Source organism: Hyla sarda, chromosome 13, assembly GCF_029499605.1.
Source record: "Hyla sarda isolate aHylSar1 chromosome 13, aHylSar1.hap1, whole genome shotgun sequence".
Lineage (NCBI taxonomy): Eukaryota > Metazoa > Chordata > Amphibia > Anura > Hylidae > Hyla > Hyla sarda.
In genome coordinates, this window is record NC_079201.1 from 26420263 (window position 1) to 26438839 (window position 18577).

General features: G+C 43.2%; 2 protein-coding genes across 30 annotated transcripts in view; one reads left to right on the plus strand and one right to left on the minus strand.

The window, feature by feature from the left end:
* Positions 1-18577, plus strand: part of LOC130297737 (general transcription factor II-I repeat domain-containing protein 2-like) — a 1987867-nt gene that overhangs the window by 1920966 nt on the left and 48324 nt on the right. The gene's annotated exons all lie outside the window — the stretch shown is intronic.
* The window catches only part of SLC39A11 (solute carrier family 39 member 11), a 499832-nt gene that overhangs the window by 25962 nt on the left and 455293 nt on the right, over positions 1-18577 (minus strand). For all 4 annotated transcript variants that reach the window (XM_056550534.1, XM_056550532.1, XM_056550533.1 and 1 more), the window contains one exon: positions 8762-8831. In XM_056550534.1, coding sequence (XP_056406509.1) covers positions 8762-8831 — 70 coding nt within the window. The remainder of the gene's footprint in view (positions 1-8761; positions 8832-18577) is intronic.

The following is an 18577-nucleotide window of genomic DNA, read 5'->3' on the forward strand; positions in this document are numbered from 1 at the left end:
ACCCTGGTAATATCAGGCTGTTGCTGCTTGGTTGGTATCTGGCTGATACTGAAAATAGGGGGAACCCTATGCATTTTTTTTTATTTTAAATAAATTTAAAAAACGTGTGGTTCCCCCATTTTTTCCATTATCAACCAGATACCAACCAAGCCTAAATAACGGCAGCCTGTTACCGCCTGTTTGTACCGGCTGTTCTCCTCCTTGTGGCGGTGGGTACCGTGGAGCAATAATTGGGGGTTAGCGCAAACTGATTTTGGGGATAACGCTGAGCCTTGGCTTAGTAATGGAATCTGTCTACAAGACGGCTTCCACTACTATGCCTGAAAATTCAATTATAAAAAAAGCACAACACATTGAAAAAAAAAAAAAAAATCCCCACCACAGCCCTCGTTTACCCTTTTGACATTTAAATAAAAAATCGGTTCATCATCGCAATCTGCCGAATCTGACATAGTCCTCCCCATTCACGTATCTAAAATGAGCAGAAAACTAAAACAATAAAACTACAACCATTTCTGTGATTTCTACACAATCAAAAAGTTGGTGTGAAATGTTTGATGTAAACCAGACTCTCACCCCTTTGAAAATATCATGTAAAGCAGACAATATACGTGGACACGCCTACTTTTACAAAACTGACGAGAACAGTGTAAACCGTGGCACAAAGCTAAATGAAAATTTGTTCGATACTTTTCGCGCCAAAATGTTAATACTCTTTTTGGGCGCAAAATTCTTTGAGAATCTCTCCCTCTGTGTACTTTATAAAGATTTATGATTTTACTATTGTGCAGTTTAGTTCGGCGCACTGCTGCTCCAGTACTTCTTGCACAGTGTAGCAGTGTACCGCGAGGAACATGCCACAGCTCTGTGAAGTGTGCGGTAGAGGAAGGAGTGCATGGTAGAGCGAGGGAGGGGCCTTTCTATATTTGCACAAAATGTATCAAAGGACATGTACAACTTTAGTAAATCTTGAGCAAGAGTGTAAATTAGACAAGCAGTGTAAAGTGGTAGATCTGTGTCTACAACAGACACCTAATGATAAATGTCCCCCCATAGTTTGTAAGGTTGAAAAAAAAGACAAGAGTCCATTGAGTTCAACCTAAAACCCCACTGTGTTAATCCACAGGAAGGCAAATTCCCCCCCAAATGAGACTAATGCCAATTGCCCCATGACAGAGAAATAATTCCTTCAAGACCTCAATATGGGGATCAGAATAAATCTAAAGAGTTTCTACCGATTTAATATGGGTGTTTTTTGATTAAGCCATTAGTGACAAGAAAATAGCTCACTCCGATTTTGGGTTCGCTATGTCAGTAACACTTCAGAGTGACAGTGAGTGCATACCTAAGCTATGATTTATTAGACATAGCTCAGCATATACAACAGGGGTCTCAAACTCCCGGCCCGCGGGTCATTTACGGCCCGCGGAACGAAAGTTTGTGGCCCGCACCAGGTATATTTAATTTGTATTGCCTGACGCCCGGGACATGCATTTCTGGGTGCCGGGCAGGTAACTTCTTCAGGCATTTAGCCCTGCTTTGGGCAAGCAGCGCTAAATGCCAGAAGGCTTCACTTCCTCCCAGTCTCCGGTTGGCCGGCCCGAGTCTGATGAGGGGACGTTGTGCATTGTGACGTTCCTCCGCAGACCCGCACAGGAGGACATCAGTGACATCACTCGTCAGGCCGCCGCCGGAGAGGAGAAGTGCATCGCAGGACAGGTAAGTGTGTATGTGTGTGTGTGTGTGTGAGAGTCGGGGGGGGGGGACGGGGAAGGGGGGACGATGACAATGCTACCTAATTCGTCTGCTATTAGCACACAGGGTAGGGGGAATGGGGGGTTGCTGGTGGATGGTGGGGCGCATGATGGGGGCATCATATGTAAGGGGCACATGCAGCCCAGCCTCACCCTGCTGCTACCTCCAGTGGCCCCCGGATAATTTGAGAACCCTGCTATACAAAATTTTTTATGGCCGATCAATGTCCAACAAGTGTTGGCTACATAATACCAATATACAGTAATGGTGAGGCTGCAGTAGACAGAACTCAGCACTTGGTGGCAGCAGACATACATTAATCTCTCATGTGCCTTGTCCTTTTGTACACAGCAAGATGAGCATCTGTATACACACAAACACATTAGAATATATATATATATATAGATAATACTTTGACATGCATAATCATACTTGTGCCATTCAGTATAAATATGGAATATGCAGGTTCATCTCGCCTCCCCCTATACATCCATACATAGGTCTCTAGTATCAATGTCGCTGATTGCTCTCATGCATCACATAGCAGATCTTAATATCTGCCACAGACAGAACCCATACAGCCATCCGTCTACATAAATCCAGTATTTTTATCTCCTCCTCCCATCAGAAGCAGGAATATTTGGTTATTTCAGAGTCTCAGTGGTATCCACAGCTTTAATATATCGACTATGGAATGAAATTATAACATCCTGCCGAATGCGATGTTAATCTAATATGCAGACAAAACAAGGAGAGTGTGGGACATGGTGAAGATTTTGTGAGTATGGTCAGGTCACAGGTGTAGGGATGATACACTAGTATATAAAATGAGAAGAAACATCTCACAATTTACACCACTCTGCTACACGACAGACCATACTGATGTAGCCACTGGACTGACAATTCCTGGGAAGGTCATCACCTTGGAAGGACACAGCTCACCCCAGCAGCACATGGGTTAATGGTAGTGATGTCAGAGATTTCTGCCTGAGAACTGTAACTTAATCAGAGTCCAGCTGTGTCCTATACGTCCTACCTGTTCTGTACAGGGAACTCCGACATAGAACAGCATGTACAAGACCAGCCGCAACCTACACACTGGGGTAATGGATATCACACCTTGAGAGTAGAGGCTGGGGAGGGGGCTCTAGAGGGTTCCCTTGGAGAAAAATATATATTTTTTTATTTCCAATCAACTGGTAAGCCTTCCAGTACTTATCAGCTGCTGTATGTTCCACAGAAAGTTGTGTAGTTCTTTCCAGTCTGACCACAGTGCTCTCTGCTGCCACCTCTGTCTGGGTCAGGAACTGTTCAGGAGAATGAGCAGATCCCCAAAGGAAACCTCTCCTGCTCTGGGGACACAGACAGAGGTGATCAGTACGGAGCATAACAGTGTTAAAGTGCAACTCTCACCTCCATATGAGGTACGGAGGTGCAGACACAATTAGATGGGGCACAAGGAGATCAAATAGTGTTCATTGGTTTAACTTGATGGACATATATGTCTTTTTTCAATGGTACTAAATATGCTAACAGGCAGTTGGTATACTTTTATCCAGGCTGTTGTGTATTTCCGCTGGAACAGTCGGAGACCGGCCAAGTCGCAGCAGCATGCCTTCTTCCCTACCTGACCTGCACGATTGAAAAGCAGGCCTCCATGCTGAGAGGGGGTCAGGGCGGGGAGGAGGGCCCCTGCAAGAGTTGGCCTGACTGTTCGCCTGAAGTACAAGCCAGTTTACAAGATGTGGGATAAGGAAAGTAAGGTGCCATCTTTTTGATCTCCGTGTGCACTAACTAATGGCGCTGGCACCTCAATACCTCGTACGGAGGAGACAGTTGCACTTAAAATTTTTACATTTGAAATAACTACTATACTTTCCTCCAGAACATACAGCAGCTGGTAAGTACCGTACTCGACAACTTGAGATTTTTAAATGAAATTCATTTGCAAATCTGTGTAAGTTTCTGTGACCAGTTGACCTTTTTTTTTTTCTCTGAATAACACTTTAGGGTATGTTCACTCTACAAAATTTGGAATTCCACTGTGTGAACCTCAACACTGGTGGGAATGGGTCTTCTGCGGACCCGTTCACACAACTGAAATTGATCTGCCGAAAGAAGGTACCTGTTCTTTCTTTCAGCAGAATTATGTGCACATTTCCTTGCCGTCAGTGGTGACAGCACAGGTTCGCACAGTTCTATCTTAAGGGTCAGGAACATAAGAAAACTTATGCGGATGAATTACAATGTAAAGAGGGCAATAAATGACAACAAAAAAAAAACATTTAAATAGGACCCTGTGGCCAAATCACCAAAAATTTGATTGTGATATTATTAAATAGCTTAGGGTGCCACACACCATTTTAGTTTCTTCATACGCACTTCCTTTCATGAGATATGAGTTTATAGTTTTTCCGACAATTTGGAGAATCAGATGGGCGTGAACATAATTGTAATAATAGGAGTGACTATCAGGTGATGGGTGGGCTTATACAGTCAAGAGTGTATATTAGGCAACATGCACCTCAGTGTACAACACACCCCTGACTGTATAATCATTCACCTGCAATTATACCCCCATTATTAAAGTTCACACCCACTTGACTAATTCCCTGAATTATATACTATAAACCCTCATATTCTAGTGAACGGAATGGCGCATCAAGGAAAAAAAAGATATTTAACCCCTTAAGGACCCAGCCATTTTACACCTTAGGACACGGCCATTTTTTGAACATCTGACCACTGTCACTTTAAACATTAATAACTCTGGAATGCTTTTAGTTATCATTCTGATTCCGAGATTGTTTTTTCGTGACATATTCTACTTTAACATAGTGGTAACATTTTGTGGTAACTTGCATCCTTTCTTGGTGAAAAATCCCAACATTTGATGAAAAATTTGAAAATTTAGCATTTTTCTAACTTTGAAGCTCTGTTTGTAAGGAAAATGGATATTCCAAATAATTTTTTTTATTTTATTCACATATACAATATGGCTACTTTATGTTTGCATCACAAAATTGACAAGTTTTTACTTTTGGAAGACACCAGAGGGCTTCAAAGTTCAGCAGAAATTTTCTAATTTTTCACAAAATTTTCAAACTCACAATTTTTCAGGGACCAGTTCAGGTTTGAAATGGATTTGAAGGGTCTTCATATTAGAAATTCCCCACAAATGACCCCATTATAAAAACTGCACCCCCCAAAGTATTCAAAATGACATTCAGTCAGCGTTTTAACCCTTTAAGTGTTTCCCAGGAATAGCAGCAAAGCGAAGGAGAAAATTCACAATCTTCATTTTTTACACTCACATTTTCTTGTAGACCCAATTTTTGAATTTTTACAAGGGGTAAAAGGAGAAAATGTATACTTGTATTTGTAGCCCAATTTCTCTCGAGTAAGGACATACCTCATATGTCTATGTAAAGTGTTCGGCGGGCGCAGTAGAGGGCTCAGAAGCGAAGGAGCGACAAGAGTATTTTGGAGAGTACGTTTTTCAGAAATGGCCCATATGGTGCCAGAACAGCAAAAAAAAAAAAAAAAAAAACATGCCATACCATTTTGGAAACTAGACCCCTTGAGGAACGTAACAAGGAATTAAGTGAGCCTTAATACCCCCACAGGGGTTTCATGACTTTTGCATATGTAAAAAAAAAAAAAAAAATGTTTTCACTAAAATGTGTGTTTCCCCCCAAATTTCACATTTTTGTAAGGGTTAATAGCAGAAAATACCCCCCCAAAATTTGTAACCCCAGAAGAGAAGGAGTCATATTTGGCTTTTTGAGAGCAAGTTTTGCTCGGGGGCGTGTCACATTTAGGAAGCCCCTATGGTGCCAGGACAGCAAAATAACGGCCACATGGCATACCATTTTGGAAACTAGACCCTTGAGGAACGTAACAAGGGGTACAGTGAGCATTTACCCCCACTGGTGTCTGTCAGATCTTTGGAACAGTGGGCTGTACAAAATTTTTAATTTGCACAGCCCACTGTTCCAAAGATCTGCCAGACACCAGTGGGGTGTAAATTCTCACTGCATCCCTCATTACATTCCGTGAGGGGTGTAGTTTCCGAAATGGGGTGACGTGTTTTTTTTTTTTTTTTTTGCGTTTGTCAAAACCGCTGTAACAATCAGCCACCCCTGTGAAAAATCACCTCAAATGTACATGGTTCACTCTCCCTTCTGGGCCTTGTTGTGCGCCCCCAGAGCACTTTGCGCCCACATATGGGGTATCTCCGCAGTCGGGAGAAATTACATTACAAATTTTGGGGGGCTTTTTTCCCTTTTACCTCTAGTCAAAATGAAAAGTATAGGGCAACACCAGCATGTTAGTGTAAAAAATGTATTTTTTTACACTAACATGCTGGTGTAGACCCCAACTTCACCTTTTCATAAGGGGTACAAGGAGAAAAAGCCCCCAAAATTTGTTAGGCAATTTCTCCCGAGTACGGCGATACCCCATATGTGACCCTAAACAATTGCCTTGAAATACGACAGGGCTCCAAAGTAAGAGCGCCATGCGCATTTGAGGACTAAATTAGGGATTGCATAGGGGTGGACATAGGGGTATTCTACGCCAGTGATTCCCAAACAGGGTGCCTCCAGCTGTTGCTAAACTCCCAGCATGCCTGGACAGTCAGTCGCTGTCCAGAAATGCTGGGAGTTGTTGTTTTGCAACATGGAGGCTCCGTTTTGGAAACACTGCCGTACAATATGTTTTTAATTTTTATTGGGGGGGGACAGTGTAAGGGGTGTATATGTTGTGTTTTACCCTTTATTATGTGTTAGTGTAGTGTAGTGTTTTTAGGGTACATTCACAATGGCGGAGGTTAACAGTGAGTTCCCTGCTAGGAGTTTGTGTTGCGGCGAAAAATTTGCACCCGCGATCCCCCTTACATTCTGGGTCACTATAGACCCATAATCGTGCAAATCGCAAGTGTGAATTCACTTGCGATTTGCGCCGATCGCAGACATGGGGGGGGGGGGCTTCTGATGACCCCCCTGGGCATCGATATCAGCAGTCACCCCGGTCCGGTCCCCGCCCGGCAGGGGCTGGAATTCCCACGGACGTATGAGTACGTCCCTGGCCATAAGACCCAGGGCGCAGGGATGTACTCATACGTCCATAGTCCTTAAGGGGTTAAGGGTGGGAAGAGTTTAAGAGGGTTATTTTTACCCAATGTTTATGGGCCCCCAGTCTACTGTTCTGTGTTTTTTTGAGTTTATCCAGCATTAAATAGCTACACAAGGTACATTCACTACACCATGACCCTGAAGTCACTGTATTGTCTACAGAGCTTCACCTGTGACTTGCCTTGTTCCCTCCTGCGACCTTCATTAGAGCGACCATTATGGGGTGGGAGGGGGAAGAGGGATGGGGTGGGTGTGCTGGTGTGCTAAACACAAAGGTTGTCAGACAGAAAACAGCTGTGCCATGGAGAGACTACACTTTCATTATGTCAAGAAATTACCTATCAGGGATTAGAACAACAGAGCCACTCCTGTCCTTGTTTCTTTTTAATGGTATTAGAACTTGGCATCATTCACACAAACTGGAGGAAAAGTGTGGTGCTGTTTCTGAAAGAAACAATTTTTTTCTAATCCTAAATAACCCATTTAAAAGGGTATTCCGCCCCGTCACGTCCCCTCCCATAGACTTGCATTGAGGGGACAGGGCGTGACGTCACACGGGGGCAGGGTCGTGATGTCACGGACTTCGGTTCCGGTGGTTGGGACCCAGACCCTCCAGTGCTTCCGGAGCAGAAACAGGTGGGTGCCCCATGCTATATTGCAGGGGTCCTCAGCGGTGGGACCCCCGCAATCAGACATCTTAGCCCCTATGTCTAGGGGTGGAGTACCCCTTAAATATCATGTTTCCAGTAAACTTCTCATAGAATAGCCCAACCATTTTATTGTAGTCTGATCTCCATATGCTGCAGTTAAAGCTGCAATAATGCAATCTGAAGTCATAACAAGGGAACTGCTATAAAAGCAATTCCACAATTATACAAGAATATGCTAAGGAAACTGGTGTCACACGGGAGGCACTGCTGACCATTCATACCCAGACCAGCCAGAAATAGTCTGTGTGTACAAGTACTGGCAGCAGATTCCAGCACTATTATCCTTAGAATTACACCAAACCTGCTGGGACACTCCAAAGAGAATTAGCGTAGCAAATGGAGTGGATTTCATAGGAGAACATGCGGGATAGAAATCTAGAGACGTATGCTAATTTCCACCACTGGAGCCAAAGTCTATGTCCTATTACTGGAAGTCATGTACACGAATTGAACACTATTTTGATGACAAATTCTCTTTAAAGGCACAATCTTTCCTAGGGTGAATTATCTAAAGAAGCGTATGAAAGACAACATAGGAGCTGGTATGTCTGAGTGGACCCAGAAATTAAGATTTTGCATCAGAAGTTAGTTATTTAAAAAAAAAAAAAATAATAGATTGCCGCTGGGATGTGAGGGGTCAGAAGTGACAGCTTTTCTGCGATAGGAACTGTCCTACTATAACTTTTACAGAGTAAGCATTACTATATATTTACCATGTATATTGAGATGGGTAGACATCTCATAGCCTCCCTAATAGCTGTCTCACAGCTTCCCAGTTATGTAGAGGAGGACGGGATCCTGTAGGAGTGCTTCAATCTGGCGCTATACCTGTATATGTTCTACTTCTTTATCTTAGGCCCCTTTCACACTACCATTATGACACGGTAGTGCGACAGCCGGCGGGGAAAATAGCGGGAGAAGGGAGTAAAAATACAGTCTGTGCCGCCTTTTTCTCCCGCTACTTCCGCTGAAAAACAGCAGTGTCCGACAGACCCCATTGATTATAATGGGGTCAATTGGGACCTCCCGTTGCGTCAAAATGACAGTAGTTTAACGGCCGTTCTTGACGGGGCGCAACAGTACTGTGAATGTAGCCTTCTGCACTTTTTGTATGTTCGGAGCAGATCATATATATGACAACATGTGTAAAAAGATTCATACCTTGCACTCTCGAATGTGGCTGATGCGGTTTTTCCAATAGCACCAAATCCTACTCCCACTGCCAGGCCCTCTGAAAAAAAAAGGTGAAAATAGAGGAACATGGTTTACAGGACTGCTTTCTAATTCTTATATCTTAGTACAACAAACCAAAGCAATATTTTTCAATGCTATTTCTCAACTGTAGACGTTGTAACAACCTTTGAAGTACAACCATATCCAATGTTCTCCTTATAAGGTGTATTTACAGATGTTATTGATCTTTTTTGTGTATTTTATTGATGCAATATTTATAACTGCAACAAAAGAGTGCTGGCTTTAAGAAAAGATAAAAAAAAATAAAAATGTTAAGTAAATGCAGGCATCCCTAAAAACGTATTCCCTGACCTGTGGCTATGGGATATATGTCTAATCTCTAGAACAGAGCTCCAACTCTCCCTGCTGAATAGAGTGGTAGGTCTCAAACACCTCATTCATTGTCTATTGAGAAAGAGTATTTCCAGCATGCCTATAGACCAGTGGTCTTCAACCTGCGGACCTCCAGATGTTGCAAAACTACAACTCCCAGCATACCCGGACAGCCACCGGCTGTCCGGGCATGCTGGGAGTTGTAGTTTCGCAACATTTGGAGGTCCGCAGGTTGGAGACCACTGCTATAGACCATAAATGGAAAACATGCTGACCCACCACTCAGTTTAGCTAAAGAATCATTGCTCCATTCTAGATATCACAGAAGTCGGACACCACAAGATCAGACACTTAAAGGAGTTATTCAAAGAGAGAAATACTGAGCCGATTTAAAAAAAAAATAATAAAAACAGCACCACACCTGTCCTCAGGTTGCATGTGGTATTGCTGCTCAGTTCCGTTGAAGTGAATAAAGACTACAGTAGTTGTAATACTACATACAAACTGAGGACAGGCTTGGTGCTGATTTTTGAAGTAATTAGCTCTTTCTATTCTGCATAACCCCTTTTAATTCCTATCCTGAGATCCTGGGCAACGCCTATAGATCAGGTCCTGTTCCCCACTAGCAACTCTCATTGTAGCAGACACCCTTTTACACCATTTGCAACCTACAGCTGGTGGATCTGGTGTGGAACAAGATGGAGGTGTTTCTCTCGTTCCTTTAATTTAACACCAGATCAGAATTCTATTCACACGTACAGTATCCTATGCATATTTGATGCGCAGGATTAGAAGCGCGTCAAATATCCTTAGTAAACTGTGCGTGTGAATTCACCCTCAGGCTAGGTTTTCACACAGGTTTTTTTTTCTGGTGTTTTTTGGAGAACTGCCACTGCAGTTTTTGAGGCAAAGTCAGAAGTGGATTCAGTAGGAAGGAAAAGTTTAAGTCCTTTATATTTCCCATTCCTTTTGAATACACTACTGGCTTTAGCTCAAAAACTACAGTGGAAGGTCTCCAAAAAATGCCAGAAAAAAATTGGTGTGAACACTTAGCCTAAGACTGGATTCTATTTGGACACCTTACCTTATAAGATCACATACCTGATATGCTGCACATGTAAAATCTTTGCCTAATAAAATACTTTCCTTGCATCTTGGCTGTGCCATTGTACATAGTCTATTGAGACAAATAATGCTTCCACAAAGCGCCTACATTTATTTGGAATACATTATTATTAGGTCAGGTTTACACTTCAGAATTTCAGAACGGAATTCCACTTAGGAAGTCCGGTGCAGCGGAATCCCATTGCTGTCACTATGGAATTTCAGCTGCTGCTAAAATTCCAACGGCAAAAGAATGAACATTTTTCTGGCAAAATCTGTTTATCTGCGCAGTCCTAGTGCCGCACTTGGGTTCTCCAGATGGGATTGTTCCAGCCGCAGATTCTCAGTGTGAACCCGGCCTTATTCTTCTCAAAACAGACACAGATTGAAGATCAGATTCCCTCTCTCTGCCAAAATCTCTCCCACAATTTTGCCCTATCATAGCACATTAATGCTTAAGGACAGACAAGCTATTGATCGCAGGCTTACCTGGGAAAGTGATGATATTTACAGCTGATGAGGATTAAAAAAAATGCTCTATCTGGCTACAGATACAATTTACAGGACATCCGGAATGAACTTTATTCATCATTTTAAACACACTGATCTAGGAATTGTGGCAGCAGACTATGACAATGTTTCCCAGCCTGTGTCTCTTTAGCAGAAAACTCCCATTAAGCCTTAACAGCCTACAGGTTGGGGACACTGGCCCATAATATAAACATGATAGGAAGAGTAACATCTCATCATGGAAACAGTTACAGTAAACGCTGCACTATAACTTTCTACGGAATCTATAAGGGAGAGGTTACTGCCCCAACACCTAAGGCTGCATTCACATCACGATTTCGCCATCCGACCTGAGTACACGATTTTTATAACTTAAAATCGTATGAAATCGTATATAAAGTCTGATCCATTGACCTCCATTAAAAAAACATACATTACACACATCCGATTTGATCCGCATCCGATTTCACACGATTTTTGTTCAGGTCTGAAATCGTGGTCAACCCCGATTTCAGACCCGAACAAAAATCGTGTGAAATCGGATGTGTGTAATGGATCCAATTTTTTAATGGAGGTCAATGGATCAGACTTTATATACGATTTCAAGTTATAAAAATCGTGTACTCAGGTCGGATGGAGAAATCGTGATGTGAATGCAGCCTAAGCTGAATGGTGGGGAGATGGCCTATCTTTTACATAAGTGAATGAGAAACTGGAAACACAAGATACTGTATTATGCTGCCAGCCACTGGGGACACTGTAAACAGTAGAGAACAAGTACTTGAGTATGAGGATAAAACAATCCTGTAAAGTGAATTTAATACATACAATATTTTTTGAGTAATACTGAAGTTTTAAAAATAACATCACACTCCGAACCATATGTATAAACTTCTGAGGATTGAACCTTAGTGGGGAAAAAAAATAATTGTTTTGGCAACACTTCTTGTTTTATACAATGTGCACTGACCTAGAGCTGAAGTAACCCGCACCTATAGGCTTCACTGGTGGCCAATAAGACTTTAGTCCAGCAATTGTATTTTGTGTATAGGAAAACATATTAAATACAATCATACACCAAGGTCTCCAGGGATGACACACATCAAGGGTGCAGACAGATACCTAGGAGAATCACTATATCCAGCTAGTGACATAAGGTGCCTTATACTACACAGACATAGGAATATGAGTCACATGCCGACCCGTGAAGCAAAGGTTATCCTGACCTTTCCCATGCAATTACCATACACATATTAAAGGGATGTAATGAGTCTGAAGTGGCCGCTGGAGAGTCATTAGCATTACAAACATTGCAGAGTCGCCACTTACTTGTCACTCCGCTTTACTCTTTGCTTTAGTCTCACTATCAGGTTGACACAAAATCCTTTAGCAGCATTAGAATATCACGGCTGCTAATGCTCTACAGCACCAGAAAGACTTGCTGAACTTCCTGAAAACTTGCTGGGGACTTGCTGAAAACTACTGAAGTGCACAAGTATAGTACTACTGGTGGGAGCCACATTAACACGTGGTAGCCTACAGGGGTCTAAATGAGTAGCAGGACAAACGAATAGAGCCAGGTCTACAGAAGGGGCATACATCAGGAGGAAGGGCACACCGCTAGATCCAGGTCTACAGAAGGGGCATACATCAGGAGGAAGGGCACACCGCTAGATCCAGGTCTACAGAAGGGGCATACATCAGGGGGCAGGGCACACCGCTAGATCCAGGTCTACAGAAGGGGCATACATCAGGAGGAAGGGCACAATTCTAGATCCAGGTCTACAGAAGGGGCATACATCAGGGGGCAGGGCACACCGCTAGATCCAGGTCTACAGAAGGGGCATACATCAGGGGGCAGGGCACACTGCTAGATCCAGGTCTACAGAAGGGGCATACATCAGGGGGCAGGGCACACCGCTAGATCCAGGTCTACAGAAGGGGCATACATCAGGGGGCAGGGCACACTGCTAGATCCAGGTCTACGGAAGGGGCATACATCAGGAGGAAGGGCACAATTCTAGATCCAGGTCTACAGAAGGGGCATACATCAGGAGGAAGGGCACACCACTAGATCCAGGTCTACAGAAGGGGCATACATCAGGAGGAAGGGCACAATTCTAGATCCAGGTCTACAGAAGGGGCATACATCAGGAGGAAGGGCACAATTCTAGATCCAGGTCTACAGAAGGGGCATACATCAGGAGGAAGGGCACAATTCTAGATCCAGGTCTACAGAAGGGGCATACATCAGGGGGCAGGGCACACCGCTAGATCCAGGTCTACAGAAGGGGCATACATCAGGGGGCAGGGCACACGGCTAAAGGGGCATACATACAGAAGGGGCATACATCAGGGGGCAGGGCACACCGCTAGATCCAGGTCTACAGAAGGGGCACACATCAGGGGGCAGGGCACACCGCTAGATCCAGGTCTATAGAAGGGGCATACATCAGGAGGAAGGGCACACCGCTAGATCCAGGTCTACAGAAGGGGCATACATCAGGAGGAAGGGCACAACGCTAGATCCAGGTCTACAGAAGGGGCATACATTAGGGGGCAGGGAACACCACTAGATCCAGGTCTACAGAAGGGGCATACATCAGGGGGCAGGGAACACCACTAGATCCAGGTCTACAGAAGGGGCATGCATCAGGAGGCAGGGCACACCGCTAGATCCAGGTCTACAGAAGGGGCATACATCAGGAGGCAGGGCACACCGCTAGATCCAGGTCTACAGAAGGGGCATACATCAGGGGGCAGGGAACACCACTAGATCCAGGTCTACAGAAGGGGCATGCATCAGGAGGCAGGGCACACCGCTAGATCCAGGTCTACAGAAGGGGCATACATCAGGGGGCAGGGAACACCACTAGATCCAGGTCTACAGAAGGGGCATGCATCAGGAGGCAGGGCACACCGCTAGATCCAGGTCTACAGAAGGGGCATACATAAGAAGGCAGTACTTTGAAAATGACTTTGTTCTAGTCCACAATGCATAGTCAGATATTGTAAGAAACAGTAGAATAGTATTGTAGGATTGTGCTGTCTTCCTCCAGCATAATAAACATAGCTGTAGCATCTCTGTAATATGGTGTAAACAGTGATAACTGGATGATCACAGCAACTACTACACAAGTCATTTTCACCTTTCAGGCCCATCTTGCTAAATCTCATGTATCTGCGACAGTACACCAGGCCTTAAAAGGGGTACTCCCCTGGAAAACATTTATTTTATTTTTTTAAATCAACTGGTGCCAGAAAGTTAAACAGATGTGTAAATTAGGTCTATTTAAAAATCTTAATCCTTCTAGTACTTATCCACTTCTATTTGCTCAACAGGAAGTTCTTTTCTTTTTGAATTTCCTTTCTCTCTGACCACAGTGCTCTCTGCTGACATCTCTGATCATTTTAGGAATTGTCCAGAGTAGGAACTAGTCCCCATAGCAAACCTCTCCTGCTCCAGACAGTTCCTAAAATGGACAGAGGTTTCAGCAGAGAGCACTGTGGTCAGACAGAAAGGAAATTCAGAAAGAAAATAACTTCCTGTGGAGCAAATAGAAACGGATAAGTACTAGAAGGATTAAGATTTTTAAATACGGTAGAAGTAATTTACAAATCTGTTTAACTTTCTGGCACCAGTTGATAAAAAAAAAAAAAAAAAAAAAGTTTTCCAGGGGAGTACCCCTTTAAGCTCAAATCCTTTCCAGCTGGGAAGCCGGATCTTTCTCTTTCAATCTGTACACAACTAGTTTACTGTCACATTCATCTTTCATGTCGCTGTGCTTGCAAACTTCCATTTTAAAACCATAATTTCTGTATTTATTACTCTTTCCTCCACTGTGTTCTGGCCTCTACTCCCATACGCTTTGTGCCACGACTGTTCACAAACAGGAAAAATGACCTTGGTAGTGCAGCTCTTCACCAGTATTGGTGCCAATGCAGAAGCACCAGGAGAGCCCTAGAGCTCAGCCCACCCCAGGCTTCTGCCCAGGTGGCATTAAATTATATTTTTTTACAGTGTTGCTTAAATGTAAAGCAAACTGCACAGCAAGATATATTTGCAGCAGTGCTGACAATTCTTCTGCCTCGGGGCAGACACTCTCCCCGCCTCATTGTGGAGACAAATACGTCAGCAAGACGATAGTGAACAACGCAGAAGGGAATGCAAAAATCTCAGGACAGTCCAAGAAAATGAGAACCTGCCATGATAAGGCAATAAACTCCTGCTGTATCCCAGCGTCAACCATAAGCCTGCAGTCTCTGTTAGCAGTCATTCTAGACTAGGAAAAAAGGACTGCAGTATTGTGCGATAGAGTAATGAATAGGAATCCCCGTGCTACATGATCACTTCTTTATATGTCATACATCTCCAGTGCTGAGAACCCCATTTACTGGGCAGTCTACAGGGGCTATATGATTTTGTATATAACAACAACCATATAATGAGCAATAGCTCTGAGGTCACGTGAGTCAGCAGCCTGGAGTTTTTCTATTTACCCATCATCCCTTTCAGAGTAAAGGAGAATGTGTGGGAGGGAGACACAGAAACATGAGACTAACTGTGTAAACTGCTCAATGTATTGTCTCCAAAAAAATAAAAACTGACGACAACAACAGATTTGTTGTCTCCAGTTTTTATGGTGTATATATATGTATATGTTTACTCAGAATAAATATACTCATACACATATCTATTATCCCCCCCCCATCCATTATGGATGCTCAGCTAAGCTATAAGTGATGTGTCCAACCATACACCCCTTATATACAGTGGTCCCTCAAGTTACAATATTAATTGGTGCCAGGATGACCATTGTATGTTGAGACCATTGTATGTTGAGACCAGAACTCTATGGAAACCTGGTAATTGGTTCTAAAGGCACCAAAATTGTCATCCAAAAATAGGAAAAAGTGAGAATTAAAGAAAAATAAGAAGATAACTAATATAGATAAAGAAAATCCTTACATATAAAAGTAATGAAAGATCTGCTGGGAGCTGTAAATCACTGTCTGTGTAAGTGTTTCCCAAGCATGGAGCCCCCAGCTGTTGCAAAACTACAACTCCCAGCATGCCCGGACAGCCGAAGGCTGTCCGGGCATTCTGGGAGTTGTAGTTTTGCAACAGCTGGGGGCACTCTGCTTGGGAAACACTGGTCTATGTAGAGGAGAGGAGCTTCTTCAGGGTCCTGTACTAAAAAAGTAACATGGAGCCGACCTCACCTGGTGTCCAGAGGAGCAGGTAACCCTGGTACAGGTAAAATGTACAGAACATGTAATACCTCCCTGTACTGTAGGGGGCGCTACTAGACATCAGTCAGTGCATACGCTTCAGTAATACAGGGGTTTTACCAGTGAATGCCTATTCTGATTGGTCATTTCTTCCAGCCATTGACACATTTCACAGATCTAGACTGTCCGTAGCATTGTATGTTGAGTCTGGTTTCAACTTACAATGGTCCAGAAAAGACCATTGTATGTTGAGGCCATTGTAAGTTGAGGGATCACTGTACTAGCAGAATAGTGATCAGTACAGAATAAGTATCGTATGTACATTATGGTCTGGATTTATTAATCTGCCTGAGATCAAAATTGTTTAGTTTTTCTCATAGCAACCAATCATAGCTCAGCTAAGTTGTAATTGGTTGTGATAGGGGAAAAAATCAGCTCTGGGGAAAAAGTACCACCATGTGAATGTAGCCTAAGCGCTGCAGACCCTATTAACGTTAATGGGGGTCTGTGGTAGATTTTCTGCAGCAGAGAATCAGCTGTGAACAGCCGCAAAGGACACAAGTCAATCCAATCGTGTGAACGAGCCGTAATACGGGATGTAACTCTGCATCGGTTTTATTTATGTTGTACTGATCCTATGAGTGATGAACAGTTTTCTAATACCTGCGCTCAGCGTGGTGTTAATGGAGCCGGTGAGTATTTACCTACAGTTCTGGTTCTTCATAATGTATTGCGGAGAAGATAAGGTGCTCCCCTGAATGCAGATGACGTAGTGTTCTCTCATATATAGAACCACGCTCAGCGTTCCACAGACTGCACTGATATAATTAGCACGGCCATCAAACTCAATTAAGATCATTTCTGCAATCACATCAGCTCTGATGAGAAAGAATATAGAAAGAATCTTAACTAACTGTTGGGGGGGGGGGGGGGTGCTGGACAAATACCAAGACTGATGAAACAAACTTCTCAGGATCCTGGTTGTTGTATTGCCATGTCACAGAAGGAACATTTATCTTGACCATATGATGATCCAATATCCAGTATTAGAAAGGGGCCTTTGCGTTTCAGCGACATACAGAAAGCTTTACCATCTTTTAAGGGATATTACATCTCTTGCAACGGAGCTCAATATGGCCCAGATGTGCACAGAGACCAAGCTTGGGCTCCTGCCTGCAAACTCTAAATGGCCTTGTCCACACCTCACCTGGCAGCTGCGCTCAAATACAAACCAGCATGGTGAGAAAGATGACACTTAGCCCAAATAAGATATATTCCACGTTCATTTACTACTACAAAGTGGTTACTGCTAACTGCAAACCATCAAGAAATAGGCATACTACTGCTAATGATATTCTATAACTTCTTTAGACACTCTACAGAGCAAAACATGAGAAAAACACAAATATACCGTAACCCAAAAACAAGGTTATAAGGATTTATTAGAGATGTCAGACTTTACTGATGTCAGTGTCAATCAAAGCTGGAGCTGTAATTTTGAGTCCATACACAAGGTTCTTCCCCACTTCTCTGCATGGAGATGTCTCGTTTACTCCTAAGATCGAGTCACTCATGACCAGTCGGACATTTGTGTTAGGAGAAGTGACAACATCTTTCCCATTTTCCTGGGGCACATACTCTATTAGACATAATGGCTTGCTCACTAGGTAATGTCCATGACAAATTAACCCCTGCAGTAACGTCAGGCTTTAAGAGGAATCAGCTTATAAATTTTACTCATTGGCTGCATGCATTTTAGAATGGTTTTTTGTTCCCGGGAAATGGGTGGCCAGGACTGATGGCTGGCCATGAATTGACTAAGGTCATATCTGTTATTCATCGGTGTTGAAAGGATTATCCCCAGGACTATAACTTATCATCTATCCTGAGAATAAAAGATAAGTATCTGATTGGTCAGACTGCTGGGAGCCTTACGAGAATGGTGATTCTTGTCCTATGAGTGAACGGAGTAATGCACATAGTCATCCACTGGTCCTTCTGAACATATCTTAGTTCAGAGCTTGGCAAGGTGTGAAGTCCCATAGAGAATAAACAGAGCAGTGGTTAAAGGGGTATTCCAGGATTTTTTTTTATTTGACTATTCTACAGGGTCTGTAAAGTTAGTGTAGTTCATAATATAGTGTCTGTACCTGTGTGTGACAGTATTCTCACAATTCTTCTGTGATTTTCATTCCAATATTTATTTTTATCACAAAATGACTGTTGTCTTGGATTTTTCCCAGCTTGCAATGCGGCCGAGACCTGACTCACTAGTCAGCTGATGACAGGGAGCCTGTCTGCTTCAATGGGTGAAAGGATTGCTTGGTGGGAGAGAGATCAATCTGCAACTAATGCAACAGCTGTAGGCACCCTGGTTGAAAACCACAGGTCTTTTGTTTCAATGGGTGGGGTGGCGGTTGTGTGGGAGGGAGGAAAATAGAATTGTGGGATTTGTAGTGAAAAAAAGAAAAGTCAAACAGGAAATACAAGTTCACAAAAATCTAGCCACAGTGTTCTGGTAATCTCACAGCCATTTAGCCCCAAGACAAGCGCATATACTTCCTA